This window comes from Podarcis cretensis (genome assembly GCF_951804945.1).
Source record: "Podarcis cretensis genome assembly, chromosome: 2".
In the NCBI taxonomy this organism is placed as follows: Eukaryota; Metazoa; Chordata; class Lepidosauria; order Squamata; family Lacertidae; genus Podarcis; species Podarcis cretensis.
The window spans coordinates 107,366,519-107,379,663 of NC_137171.1; the positions used below are offsets into that span (position 1 = coordinate 107,366,519).

A 13,145-nucleotide genomic window follows, 5' to 3' on the forward strand; every position below is an offset into this window, starting at 1 on the left:
AGTTTGTTGTGCCACCCAGTAAACTATAATTATGCAACCTGAAAGCACCCACCGGTCAGCCGCTGTGGGGAAGAGGACACTAAACCAGGTGGACCTGTTGTCTTGTCAAGCAGGTGTTGTGTTCTGCAGGGCAGCAAGGCAAGGCCTAACCGGGGTGTGAAACAATGCAAATTGGACAAGGTTCAGATGGGATGCTAGACTGGGCTCTGGGGAACATAGAACTCTGAAGCTGCATTATTAAATCACCAGTTTATCGACTCAACAAGTGGGGGAGCCCAGAAGAGTCCCATAGCACGGGCCACCCCCCAAAAGAACTGGCAAGATCCAGTTTGCATGTTGTAGCCCTTCCAGTAACCTGAGCCCGGAAGCTGCTTGCTACTTCCACTCTAGTTTGGAAGCAGGTCAAAAAGATATTTGCATGCAATTATGACTACAACATATAGCATGTTTCTTTGTGATTAATTTGCTCACTGTGCCAGCAGCTGCTCAAAAGAAATAGATAGAGGAACAGAAGGGGAAGAAGACATGGATTATAGGGCATTTATTTATTTAGTTTAAAAAGTGATATCCAACCTATTTTTCAGAAGATCAAGGTGGCTTTTTTAAAAAAAAACACACAACAACAACAATAAAAAACCACAACCACAAAAACAATCCCACAGTTCAAGCATGGTCTGTTTCTTGAAGGACAAAGCCCCAGCTTGGTGCCTGATATATATTTGGGGGCTATTATTATTTGAATTTGAATTTGTATGCCACCTTTCATCCAAAGATCCTGGGGCGGTTCACAACAGAAAAATACAAATGAGAACACAAAATACATACTAAAACAAAAGCAAACCTTCTCACCAAGACATTTAAAAAGTCATAGATTGTTAATCAGCCCAAGGCCTGGTTATGGAGAAATGTTCTCGCCTGGTGCCTAAAGATATGTAGTGAAGGCTCCAGGCGAACCTTCCTGGGGAGAGCATTCCACAAACGAGGAGCCATCACGGAAAAGGCCTCTTCTCGTGTTGCCACCTTCCAGACCAAAGAATCATAGAATCATAGAGTTGGAAGAGACCACAAGGGCCATCGAGTCCAACCCCCTGCCAAACAGGAAACACCATCAGAGCACTCCTGACATATGGTTGTCAAGCCTCTGCTTAAAGACCTCCAAAGAAGGAGACTCCACCACACTCCTTGGCAGCCAATTCCACTGTCGAACAGCTCTTACTGTCAGGAAGTTCTTCCTAATGTTTAGGTGGAATCTTCTTTCTTGTAGTTTGGAACCATTGCTTCGTGTCCGCTTCTCTGGAGCAGCAGAAGGGCCTCAGATTATAATCGCCGGGGCTGGATTGGTTCATATGGAGAGAGGTGGTCCAGTATTTTGATGCAATTGCCTTTCAAAAATAATTGCAAATGTAATTTTATATGGACTACAACTCCTATCAGCTCTAGCCAGCATGGCCAGTGGTCAGGGATTATGTGAGTTAGACTCCAACATCTGGAGGCTAGCAGGTTGAGGAAAGCTACCCTAGAGAATGAAATATACTTCCCCCCTCCCCCAAAAATGAAGATAATATTGCTTAAATAGATATCCCACAACTGAGAACCTACAGTGGAAAGTCTTGCCTTAACGTGTTTACATTCCACTCCTTGGCTCAGATAAAACGCATACTGGTAAGGATTAGAGAAAAGCTTAGGGTTTTTCTAGATGCTGTTCCCTAAAAAAGACCCTCCCACTTTAAAAAAAATCATCCTTCTCATCGTATTGAGTGAAGCTCAGCAGCTATCTCACCATTAAGTCCAGTTAGGAATCTTAAGGACAAGTCATGCTGAATTGGGCTAGGGGCCAAATATGTGTTTTGTTTTCTCGTTTTGCATTTCTCTGTTGTGAACCGCCCTGGGGTGAAGGGTGATGCACAAATCTAATAAATAATAAATATAAAAATCTTCTGTTTCCAGAAGCAACCAGCCAATCAGATGCCTCTCAAGCAAGAATGGGGAATGTTAGACTTTGACTTCCATCAGCCCCAGCCAGATTGGCCAATGGTCAGAGAAGATGGGAGGCTAACAACACCTGGAGGCTCCCAGCTCCCCCTACTCTATGGGTTCCTAACCAGAGCATGAAAGCAACAGGCACCCATGTTGGTTGCCCTTCGTATACGGTACTTGATGGTATACTGCTCCCTGCCCGTGTAGATGGGATTCCTCTGTTCTTGCAAGCATGGTAAATATTCAGTAGTTGCACACTTGGTAGCAAAATGTCAGGATCTTTCCAAACAAGCTAATACACACACATCTTGCACTCCACCTATCCACTTCACTGCTGTGCCCAAATGCATCCGTTCACATGGTCCAGCTACCCTGTGCCATCACGGCTACTGGGAGCAGGCTGGCCAGTGATGGATCAACACGGAGCCTTCATGTCCATGCATTCCGCTTAACTTCCTGGAACCACACAGGGCCCCCAACGCAGCCAACTTCTGAAAGCTTTTCCTCTCAGGACTCTACGGAAGGGTGAATGCTGGCCCCCGTCAGCTGTGTGTCGTCAGACTGGGGAGGCAGCAGTGGTGGATAATGCCAGCTTGGCTCCTTTTCCCGGCAGTCCCGCACCGCATCCTCCAGACTCTTGCTGATCCACACCGCGTGTCTCCTGAGGCTGTTCCTCTTCTCCTGGCCCACACCGGGGCCAGCCAGCGCTAGCAGGAAGTTGAAGAGCTGCGACGGCAGAGAGTAGACAGGCGCCGAACGGAAAAGCACGGGGATCTGGTCTGCAGGGAAGAGCTCCTCAAAGCAGGCGACCATATACCGGTCCCTGGATTTCCCAGCCAGGAAGTCTGGCAGGATGCAGTTCAGAGAGGCCAAGAAAGTGCTGTCAGGCTTGGTGGCCGGCAGCCTGTCTTGATGCTCCCAACCCAGCCACTCCGAGCAAGCAGCTCTGGCGCCGCGGGAAAAAAGCAGCACAACGGCTCCGCCTTCTTGCAGGACCCGGTGCCGCTGAGCATGGAGCCACTGCATGGGCCCCAGGGATCTCAGCTCCCCACGGCTCCACAGCTCCAGGGATACAGTCAGCTGCAGCCGGGCCAGTGCGCCAGCCAGGGTGCCCACCAGGCGCTCAAAGCTAGCGTGGTCGGGAGAGTAGAGAACGAGGATGTGCTGTCCCCGAAGCGCTCCTGGCAGAGAAGAAAGAGAGAGGGCGTTTGTCCATGGCTTGGTGTTCCGTAGATAATGATCAGCCACTCGTGCACCTTGCCATTCCAAAGCTCAGTATGTCCAAGGCCAAACTTCTCATCCTAACTCTCAAGCAATCGTCAAACGCTCTCTTTTTCTATTGGAGAATGCGGCCCTCCAGAACTCTTATCTATGGCCCTCGGGACTCTCCCCTCTCTGGCCCTACCATGAGCCTTCCTGGAATTCTATTGGGTGTTCCCACTACAAATATTAATTAACAGTGGTGCATCGGGTTACATACTCTTCAGGTTACATATGCTTCAGGTTACAGACTCCGCTAACCCAGAAATTCGGACCTCCGGAACGAATTAACCTGAGATACCACTGTACTTAGTAAATTGCACAACCACTTATCACTGCTCTTGTGAAGGGTCACTGGGCTGACTCTGCAAACATAACAGCTCTAGGTGAATTGTTGCAGGCTGCACCTTTTGCATTTAATTGCCGTTCAACAAAACTTTGAACTATTGTTTCTTTCCTTCTCTACCCATGTGTGATAACACCAGCTGAGAATAACACTTTGTGCATCTGACAAAGTGGACTCTAATCCATGAAAGCTGACGCCAAACTGTATTTGCTAGTCTTTACATGCTACGAAACCCATTGTTGTCTTACCTCCAGAACTGTAATCTTCTTTCAGGATCCTGAGCCATCCTGTGGGGGGGGGGGGGGAAGGGATGTCAGAGAGAGCTCTTCAATCAAGAGGGCAGGCAGGCATGAAAAGAAAACACCCTGCTGGAAGGCAACTCTGAGTCATGACATGCCACAGAAAAGAACAGAGCGAAGGGGCGACATAAACTGGTAGCATTTTAATCTGTAAGAATGCGTAAAACCACCCTTAGGTTGTCTTAGCTTTTGAATGCTTTCTTCCGTAAATGACACTGCTATGCTACAGGAGGGGTCAGAAGAGGGCGCTCTCCCCACAGCTGATCGCAAGGCAGCAGGGAAGTGCTGAAGAAAGCACAGCCTTAGAAGGTTGGAGAAATCAGGGGTGGGGGAGAAATTTGGCTCCATTCGCATGAGAACCAAAACATCACTATCCTTCTATACACACACTTCTCTGAATTTTGTGGTGCATTCTAGTAGAGAAGAAGAGGAGTTTGGATTTGATATCCCGCTTTATCACTACCCTTTATCACAGCGCGGGTGGCGCTGTGGGTTAAACCACTGAGCCTAGAGCTTGCCGATCAGAATGTCGACGGTTTGAATCCCCACGACGGGGTGAGCTCCCGTTGCTCGGTCCCTGCTGCTGCCAACCTAGCAGTTCGAAAGCACGTCAAAGTGCAAGTAGATAAATAGGTACCGCTCTGGCGGGAAGGTAAACAGCATTTCCATGCACTGCTCTGATTCGCCAGAAGCGGCTTAGTCATGCTGGCCACATGACCCGGAAGCTGTACACCGGCTCCCTTGGCCAGTAAAGCGAGATGAGCGCCGCAACCCCAGAGTCGGCCACGACTGGACCTAATGGTCAGGGGTCCCTTTACCTTTAAGGAGTCTCAAAGCGGCTAACATTCTCCTTTCCCTTCCTCCCTCACAACAAACACTCTGTGAGGTGAGTGGGGCTAAGAGACTTCACAGAAGTGTGACTGGCCCAAGGTCACCCAGCAGCTGCATGTGGAGGAGCGGGGAAGCGAACCCGGTTCACCAGATTACGAGACTACCACTCTTAACCACTACACCACACTGGCAAGTAGGCTTGCAATCATACATATTTTAGGCCAAACTGCATACAAATATGTGTGCAGTAGGAGAAATGCACATGGAAATGCTGTTGAATTTCTGTGATGTGGAAATATGGTGCATGGGAATTAATACTAGAAAAACAAGGAGCTGGACAGGAACTGATAAAAGATTCATCCATCCCTGTTGGAGAGGTAAGGCAGGCTCATAATATCACAGCAGGTGAAGCAGAAGCTGGGATGACTGGGGGGAATACAGGAGATAGAACGAAAGGGATAAGCAATCGTTGTGGGTAGTGCATTGGGAGCCACAGAAAGTCTGCCTTGTACCTTTCAGTGCTTCTTTCTTGAGCAGCAGCACGAGCAGGATAGAGCAGCTGCCTAGGAGAGCCATCATCCAGGCCAGTGCCCAGCGTCTTCGGAAATCTGCATGAAAAGCATGGAGGGGAGAAGGAATCATTGGGTGATCTTCGGTTCCCATTCCTGCAACACGTGGCCCTTTCACCCCCTGCTCAGTGGCTGGCAATTTCCCCCACAACCAATGGTTTTAAGACTGAAGAATGCAGCCTCCCAGTCCAGATGTAGTCTTTAAGTACTGTGCTTGTCTCGCTGGAATTGGGGACCAAGTCAACAACCCTATCAGGCTTGAAGAGAGAGAGAGCTTATCCACACTTCTCCTTGCCCTGCTGCTTTCTCCTGGGGAAAGCTGCTCTTCAGTGCTCAATCGGAGCAAACAGCGATCCGGGTTTTCTCTGGATGGACGTTTGCTCCAATTTAGCACTAAAGAGCAGGGTTTTTTTCAAGGAGCGGAAACCATTTGGACACATGCTTTCAAGGCACAGGACAAGTGTGGATGAGCCCTTAGTCGTGTGGTTTGTTTAGTGAATATCCAATGGCTACATCCTCCTCCACCTCCCACAAACTGGGGTTTGTGTTCTTCAAGCTATGCAAGCAGCTGGAAGAGGAGCAGGGTGGGGGGCAGCAGAGGGCAGAGAAAGAACTCTGAGTGGAGAGGTGTCCCAGTTGTCATCCTTTGGAAGCTCCTGGGAAAGTCATCCAGCCAAAGCTGATATGGCCTGGAACTGGTTCTGTATGGTGCATCCTGATTCATGCCTGCCTGTAAAAGTGAGCCTGGATGTTGCCAGCAGGTTCCAGGAATCCTCTTTGTTGTGACATGGCGGGGGGGGAGTTTGTTTGAGCCCAGGGCAACAGCCCAGGTGGAGCTCTGGGCAAGAGCCAGAAAGCAGAAAGGAATTGAGTAGGAAGGTGTGTCAGAAGGAGAAGGGATTGTTCTCTGTTTACATCTGTTAGTAATTTGTGTTAATGGTTTTGTCATGTGTTTTTGTGACAGCTGTTGCTTTAGCAATCAAGCAGAGGAGGGCCTTCTAGGTATTGGCACCCTCCCCGCGGAACGCGCTCCGTTCAGATGTCAAGGAGACAAAGAATTACACAGCTTTTAGAAGACATCTGAAGACAGCCCTGTATCGGGAGGTTTTTAATGCTTGATGTTTTTATTATGTTTTTAGATATGCTGTAAATCACCCAGAGCGGCTGGGGAAACTCAGCCAGATGGGTGGGGTATAAATAATAATTTATTATTATTATTATTATTATTATTATTATTATTATTATTACAATTAGCTTTCTGTACCCCACTAAAACTGATTTTTAGATGCGAAGTGGTATAGAAATGGTCTAAATAAATAAATAAACCCCTGTGCAACCTCTATTCCCCAGTTGCCCTTGGAGGAATTCAAGGCCACCTCTCCTCCAAGGAGGCATCCCTGTTGCCCCAGACACAGGTGCACTCACACTTCTCCAGTGAACAGGCCCAGAGCTCGTGGTTCTCACCATCCTCTGAACTCCATACCTGTAAACAATGATAAAAGAACAGCTGGCTCATGGTCTTGTTTGCCTGGGAACACAGAGTCACACAGCTAGCGCCTGGCAACTATCTTAGGCCACTTCCACTTCTGGAAATGAATGTTTATTAAGCATTCATCCCGATTTGTTTGCACAAAGTCTTGGAGGTAATATACAACATCCGCTCTTTATTGAGCGGAAGCTCTGTCTTGTTTGTGGGGAGGTAACATATAACAACCTCTGTTTATTGAGAGTGTGTCCTCATTGGTTGGTGTGGAAGTTATGCACGTGGCCTTCCAGATGTTGCTGAACTACAACTCCCATCATCCTGGACCATGTTGGCTGGGGTTGATGGGAGTTGTAGTCCAGCCAGAGGGCCACAGGTTAGCCACCCCAGGTCTGGAGCATTATCGTTGTTAGCCGCACTGAGCCCAGCTTCGGCTGGGGAGGGCGGGATATAAATAAATTATTCTTATTCTTATTCTTATTCTTATTCTTATTCTTATTCTTATTCTTATTCTTATTATTAAAGCACTTCACACATCAGCAATGCTTACAGCAACCTCTGCAAGGCACTGCATTATAATTGCAACATGCGAGTTGTGGCTAGCTCAAGGCCACTTACTGAGCCTGTTAATAGGCGAGGAAATCTATTGGCTACCACACTACAGGAGCTCCCAACCTTTTACTGAACAATGCCCAAAGGAGGAGGTTACATCTCTAAGGAGATTGTTCCAGCACTGGTTATAAATTAAATACAGCCATACCGTGGGTCTCAAACAACTTGGCTCCCGAACAATCGAAAACCGGAAGCCGAATGTCCGATGGAGCTTCCGTGGCATCCAATTGGCTGCAGAAGCTTCCTGCAGCCAATCAGAAGCTGCACTTTGGTTTCTGAACATTTTGGAAGTCGAATGGACTTCCGGAATGGATTCCGTTTGACTTCCAAGGTACATCAGATGCAATTCACCAAGATGCCTAGGACAGCCGTCCATCATAATCCTTAGGATGCCCTTGAACTGGGAGCTTTGGAGTACAAAGATACCTGTATCAATTTGTCCCTTGACACGGGGACATTCCCAGGGGAACTGAAGGAAGCAGTAGTGTGTCCACTCTTAAAGAAATCTTCATTAGATCCCTTAGACCTATCCAATTACCGCCCAGTTTCAAATCTTCCATATCTGGGTAAGATAATTGAGAGAGCGGTTGCTGAACAGCTTGGTAGGTTTCTGGAGGAAACATCGGCTTTAGATCCATTTCAGTCCGGTTTCCATCCTGGTTTTGGGACCGAGACGGCTCTGGTTGCCCTAACAGATGATCTCCGTAGACAATTGGATCGAGGCAGGTCAGGACTGCTGATCCTTTTAGATTTGTCAGCAGCCTTTGACATGGTCGATCACGATCTTCTGGACCACCGCCTCGCAGACGTGGGAATACAGGGCATAGCCCGTAACTGGCTGTGCTCTTTTATCTCTGGTCGGGGACAGAGGGTGGCACTAGGGAGGGAAATGTCGTCGCGCCATTCCTTGGTGTGTGGAGTGCCGCAGGGCGCAATTCTCTCCCCGATGCTTTTTAACATCTTTATGCGCCCCCTTGCCCAGATTATCCGGAGCTTTGGGCTGGGCTGTCACCAGTATGCTGATGACACTCAGCTCTACCTGCTGATGGATGGCCACACCGACTCAGCCCCGAACACACTGACCAGATGCTTGGAAGCTGTGGCTGGATGGTTTTGTGGGAGCCGATTGAAACTAAATCCTTCAAAGACAGAGGTCCTATGGCTGGGACGGGATGGCATGGGGATGAGGGACCAACTCCCTTCTCTTGCGGGGGCCCAATTAGTGCCATTGCCTTCCGTTAAGAGTTTGGGTGTAATCCTTGATGCCTCCCTTTCCATGGAGGCGCAAGTTACAGCAACAGCCAAGGCGACATTTTTCCACCTTCGCCGCATCAAGCCGTTGGTCCCTTACCTTTCCCCACCCCAACCTGGCCACAGTGATCCATGCAATGGCCATCTCCAGGCTTGACTACTGTAATTCGCTCAACGCGGGGCTGCCCTTGAAGCTGTCCCAGAAACTCCAGCGGGTGCAGAATGCTGCAGCGAGGCTCTTCACGGGGTCTCTGCCATGGGAGCATATTCACCCAGTGCTTTTCAAACTGCACTGGCTCCCGGTAGAGTACAGGGTCAGATTTAAGGTGCTGCTTTTGACCTTTAAAGCCCTTCACGGCCTAGGACCCTCGTACCTACAAGACCGCCTCTCCCGGTATGCCCCACGGAGAGCCTCAAAGTCCATAAATAGCAACACCCTAGTGGTCCCGGGCCCTAAGGAAGTTAGATTGGCTTCAACCAGAGCCAGGGCCTTTTCAACTTTGGCTCCGGCCTGGTGGAACTCTCTGTCTCCTGAGACCAGGGCCCTGCAGGATCTGATTTCTTTCCGCAGGGCCTGTAAGACGGAGTTGTTCTGCCTGGCCTTTGACTTGGAGCCAATTTGATTCCCTCCCTCTTTTTCTTTTTTCCTTTCCTTCTCCTCCTACGATGAGGCTATACTTTAATATTTTAATGTTTAAATATTTTAATGTTGTATTTTAATTTTGTTTTTAAGTTGTAATCATTCAACTTGTTTTTATTATTGCTTGTAAGCTGCTCTGAGCCCGGCCTTGGCTGGGGAGTGCGGGGTATTATTATTATTATTATTATTATTATTATTATTATTATGAACCAGCAAACTACACATCACAGCCTCTGAGTGGACAGCTTATTATCTCAAGCCCAGGCTTGACGACACCCAGGATGACGATTGGATCCCCTCAGCAGGAAGCAGCATAAGAGGGCTTCCTGTTCCAGATAAGCCTTCCTTGACCAACTGGATCTTCTGGCGTGTTCCTGTATCCCTTTAGTCCTGACTTCTGCCTTGCATCTTGATCCTGCTAGTCCTTCAGTTGTGACTTCCTTGCACAGCTCCTGGCTCACCTCAGATTGCGTCCCATGGCTGAGTCCCGTTACTTCAACCACCAGCCAGCAGCATGTGGTCAGTGGAGTAGGGGGACCAGGCTAGTCCCCTAAAGGCTCCGAGAGCCCTCCCACCACTTCCCCAAAGCCCTCCCATCTTTGGAAGGATGCAGCAGGGCTCCAGTATCCCGTGCTTCCTTCCCAAAGTCCAGTGAGCTTCTGCCTGGCTTAGGGAGGGAAGTGTGACACTCACAATCACCCTTGTAAGCTGGTGCCTCTGGCCTTGCTCTGCTAAGAAAAATGTCACTGCGTGCCACTGCCACCAGCAGCCATGAATAGATAGCAAGAAATATTTCTGCTTCCTCTTTCTTCATGTGTATGTTTAGGAGATACAGCCTCCACAAGGGATGTATTGGAATAGATGATATAAGTTGGGACCGGCAAATAAACTTTGGCTTGTGGGAGTGGGGTGTGTGGCTTTCAAACCTCCCTCTTCTCGGGCTGGGAAGATGCCCAGAGTGTAAAAGCCTCCCCAACTGAGGATTTTAAAGACACAAACTGGGTCGGTTGGCAGGAGCTAGCCCAGGCATAGGCAAACTCGGCTCTCCAGATGTTTTGGGACTACAGTTCCCATCATCCTTGACCACTGGTCCTGTTAGCTAGGGATCATGGGAGTTGTAGTCCCAAAACATCTGGAGAGCCGAGTTTGCCTATGCCTGGGCTTGTCAGGAGCTCGTCCTACACTCAAGTAGGACCCTGGTAGAGACACATGCCCAACTGGCATGTTCCCTCCCTCCTGGTCAATTGTTCGGGAGCTTCAAAAGCTTTCTTCAGCCCGAACATCACAGTGACGGTTGCCAACAGACATCGGCACACTTAAGTATCCGCAGAGTCTTCGCTGCTTGCGTGACAGACCTCAGCATTTTGGCTAATCTACTTTATTTACATATAAACACACACGGAGCACTGCAACATGGCTCCCTCTCTCTCCAGCATCAGACAGCAAAGAGAAAAAGAACAAAGGACAATAGTCCCACTTCACAGAACACAGTAACACAAACATCCTGTCTCCGTCACTTCCCACTCTGTGGAGTCAAAACATATACCGTCATGTGATAAACAACAATCCCATGAATGCAATCACGGAGCAGGAATTCTAACAGGGCTAGCCCAACCTCTGCCTTCCAAAGCTCTCCTTTCTCAGCGAGGCTGCACAGCAATGGACAGCCCTTCTGCTTGGAAGCTCTTGAAGGTGTGGATTGAGTTGATCGTCAGCCAGCTTGTTCCATGCCTTCAGAGTTCCCCTTTCTTAGCAAGAGGCTGCTCAATGCAAGGCTGCCTCTCTGCTAAGAGCACACCTCTATGGTGGGGTGGTGGTTTTTGGAGCAGTGCAATCCCCCACTGTTGTACTGAACAAAGTGGGCATAGGATTCGGCGACTACTGCACCAGTTTAGGGCCAGGGAATCTCTGTCCCTGATAAGATGGTAAACAGGTTTCTGCACACCTACAGCCATGTCCCAAGCTGTGTACACGTCCCAAAGCCTTTGTCATATGATCAACCATTAAACCAGTGTGTGTTTAAGATAACCTCACAAACCAAGCATTTCTAAAGAGTGCCAAAGTATGCATTAAAATACCTAGAAGGAACAAGGTTTTTTTTTATAGCATGATACAGCTGGAGCAATTAGCCATTAGCCAATGACTAACAAGAGTAGCAGAACAATGTTTCCAGTGACTCCATCACGGGAGAAGAAAATTGCAAAACTAATTACAAAGAGCCTCCAGAATCTCAGCATTCTGTGAGAGGGCTTCAAGCGCACGCTGGGAAATTTCAGTTTGCACAATTAAATGTGGATTAAAGCACTCTGCCTCTCTTGTGCTGCGAATCCACTTAAAAAACAAACAGGTTTTCTGTGGTTTGAAAAGTGGTGGGGAGATGCACTGAAAAGTGGGGGGTGAACGAATGACTTGTGGGAAAACGTGTCAATCCGAACGAATGCTCGCTGTCATAAGACCGCCCCAAGACAAATATGAACAAATGCTTAATCAAGACCAGACAGAGGATCCCTCCAGGCACCCTGATTATTATGCATTCATGGTGGTTTATGTGCAATCCTGCTTTCAACACTCTTTTTAGCCTGCAGAAGTTTCAGGGCAGGCATACAGTTTCCAATCAGTGCACATCCCATAATTTTCTGCTGTAACTTTTTATACCAGAAATGTCTGACATGGGCGTGTCCCATTTTGTTACACTCTAGTTCAAGAGTTACACAGTAACACGGGTGGCGCTGTGGTCTAAGCCACAGAGCCTAGGGCTTGCCGATCAGAAGGTCGGCGGTTCAAATCCCCGCGATGGGGTGAGCTCCCGTTCGGTCCCAGCTCCTGCCCACATAGCAGTTTGAAAGCACGTCAAGGTGCAAGTAGATAAATAGGTACTGCTCCGGTGTGAAGGTAAATGGTGTTTCTGTGTGCTGCTCTGGTTCGCCAGAAGCGGCTTAGTCATGCTGGCCACATGACCTGGAAGCTGTCTGCGGACAAACGCCGGCTCCTTCAGCCTATAGAGCGAGATGAGCACCGAAACCCCAGAGTTGTCTGCGACTGGACCTAATGGTCAGGGGTACTTTTACCTTTACTTAGTGCAAGAGCAACCCTCCTGGCAGCAGTACAGTGGTACCTCAGGTTAAGTACTGAATTCGTTCCGGAGGTCCGTACTTAACCTGAAACTGTTCTTAACCTGAAGCACCACTTTAGCTAATGGGGCCTCCTGCTGCTGCCACGACGCCGGGGCACGATTTCTGTTCTCATCCTGAAGCAAAGTTCTTAACCTGAAGCACTATTTCTGGGTTAGCGGAGTCTGTAACCTGAAGTGTATGTAACCCGAGGTACCACTGTAATGTGATAACACTGGGAAAGAAGCACCAGCCAATGCTCTGTGGAAGGTGCACTATAAATCCATCATGAATGCACTAGGATGGAGTCCATGACATGTTGCAGAACATACTCACAAAAAGAACCACTGGTCCAAAGGGTCATAGAATCATAGAACTGTACAGTTGGAAAGGAGACCAAGGGTGATCTAGTCCAACCCCTGCCACACACGAATCTGAGCTAAAGCATCCAGGACAGTCTCTGTGCAAGCAAATCATGATGTGTGCTCATTCAATAGGTCTTCTGGAGGAGTCAGCTCTGTCAGGAGCTCGTCCTACACTCGAGTAGGACCCTGGCAGAGACGCATGCCCAACTGGCATGTTCCCTCCCTCCTGGCTGATCGTTCGGGAGCTTCAAAAGCTTTCTTCAGCCCGAACATCACAGCGACCGATGCCAACAGACACTGGCACACTTAGGGATCCGCAGAGTCTTCGCAGCTTGCGTGACGGACCTCAGCAACTCAGCATTTTGGCTAATCTACTTTATTTATGTATATACACACACGGGA

The 13,145-nt window shown here is 48.7% G+C and overlaps 1 protein-coding gene across 2 annotated transcripts in view; it reads right to left on the bottom strand.

Annotated features, from left to right (window-relative positions):
- Window positions 1-526: 526 nt before the first annotated feature.
- The window catches only part of IL17RC (interleukin 17 receptor C), a 44,386-nt gene continuing 31,767 nt past the window's right edge, over window positions 527-13,145 (bottom strand). For both annotated transcript variants that reach the window (XM_079961284.1, XM_079961285.1), the window contains exons 16-19: window positions 6,708-6,765; window positions 5,226-5,321; window positions 3,832-3,870; window positions 527-3,158 (exon numbers count right to left, since the gene is read on the bottom strand). In XM_079961284.1, the coding sequence (XP_079817410.1) occupies window positions 2,485-3,158; window positions 3,832-3,870; window positions 5,226-5,321; window positions 6,708-6,765 (867 nt within the window). In that variant the 3' untranslated portion in view covers window positions 527-2,484. The remainder of the gene's footprint in view (window positions 3,159-3,831; window positions 3,871-5,225; window positions 5,322-6,707; window positions 6,766-13,145) is intronic.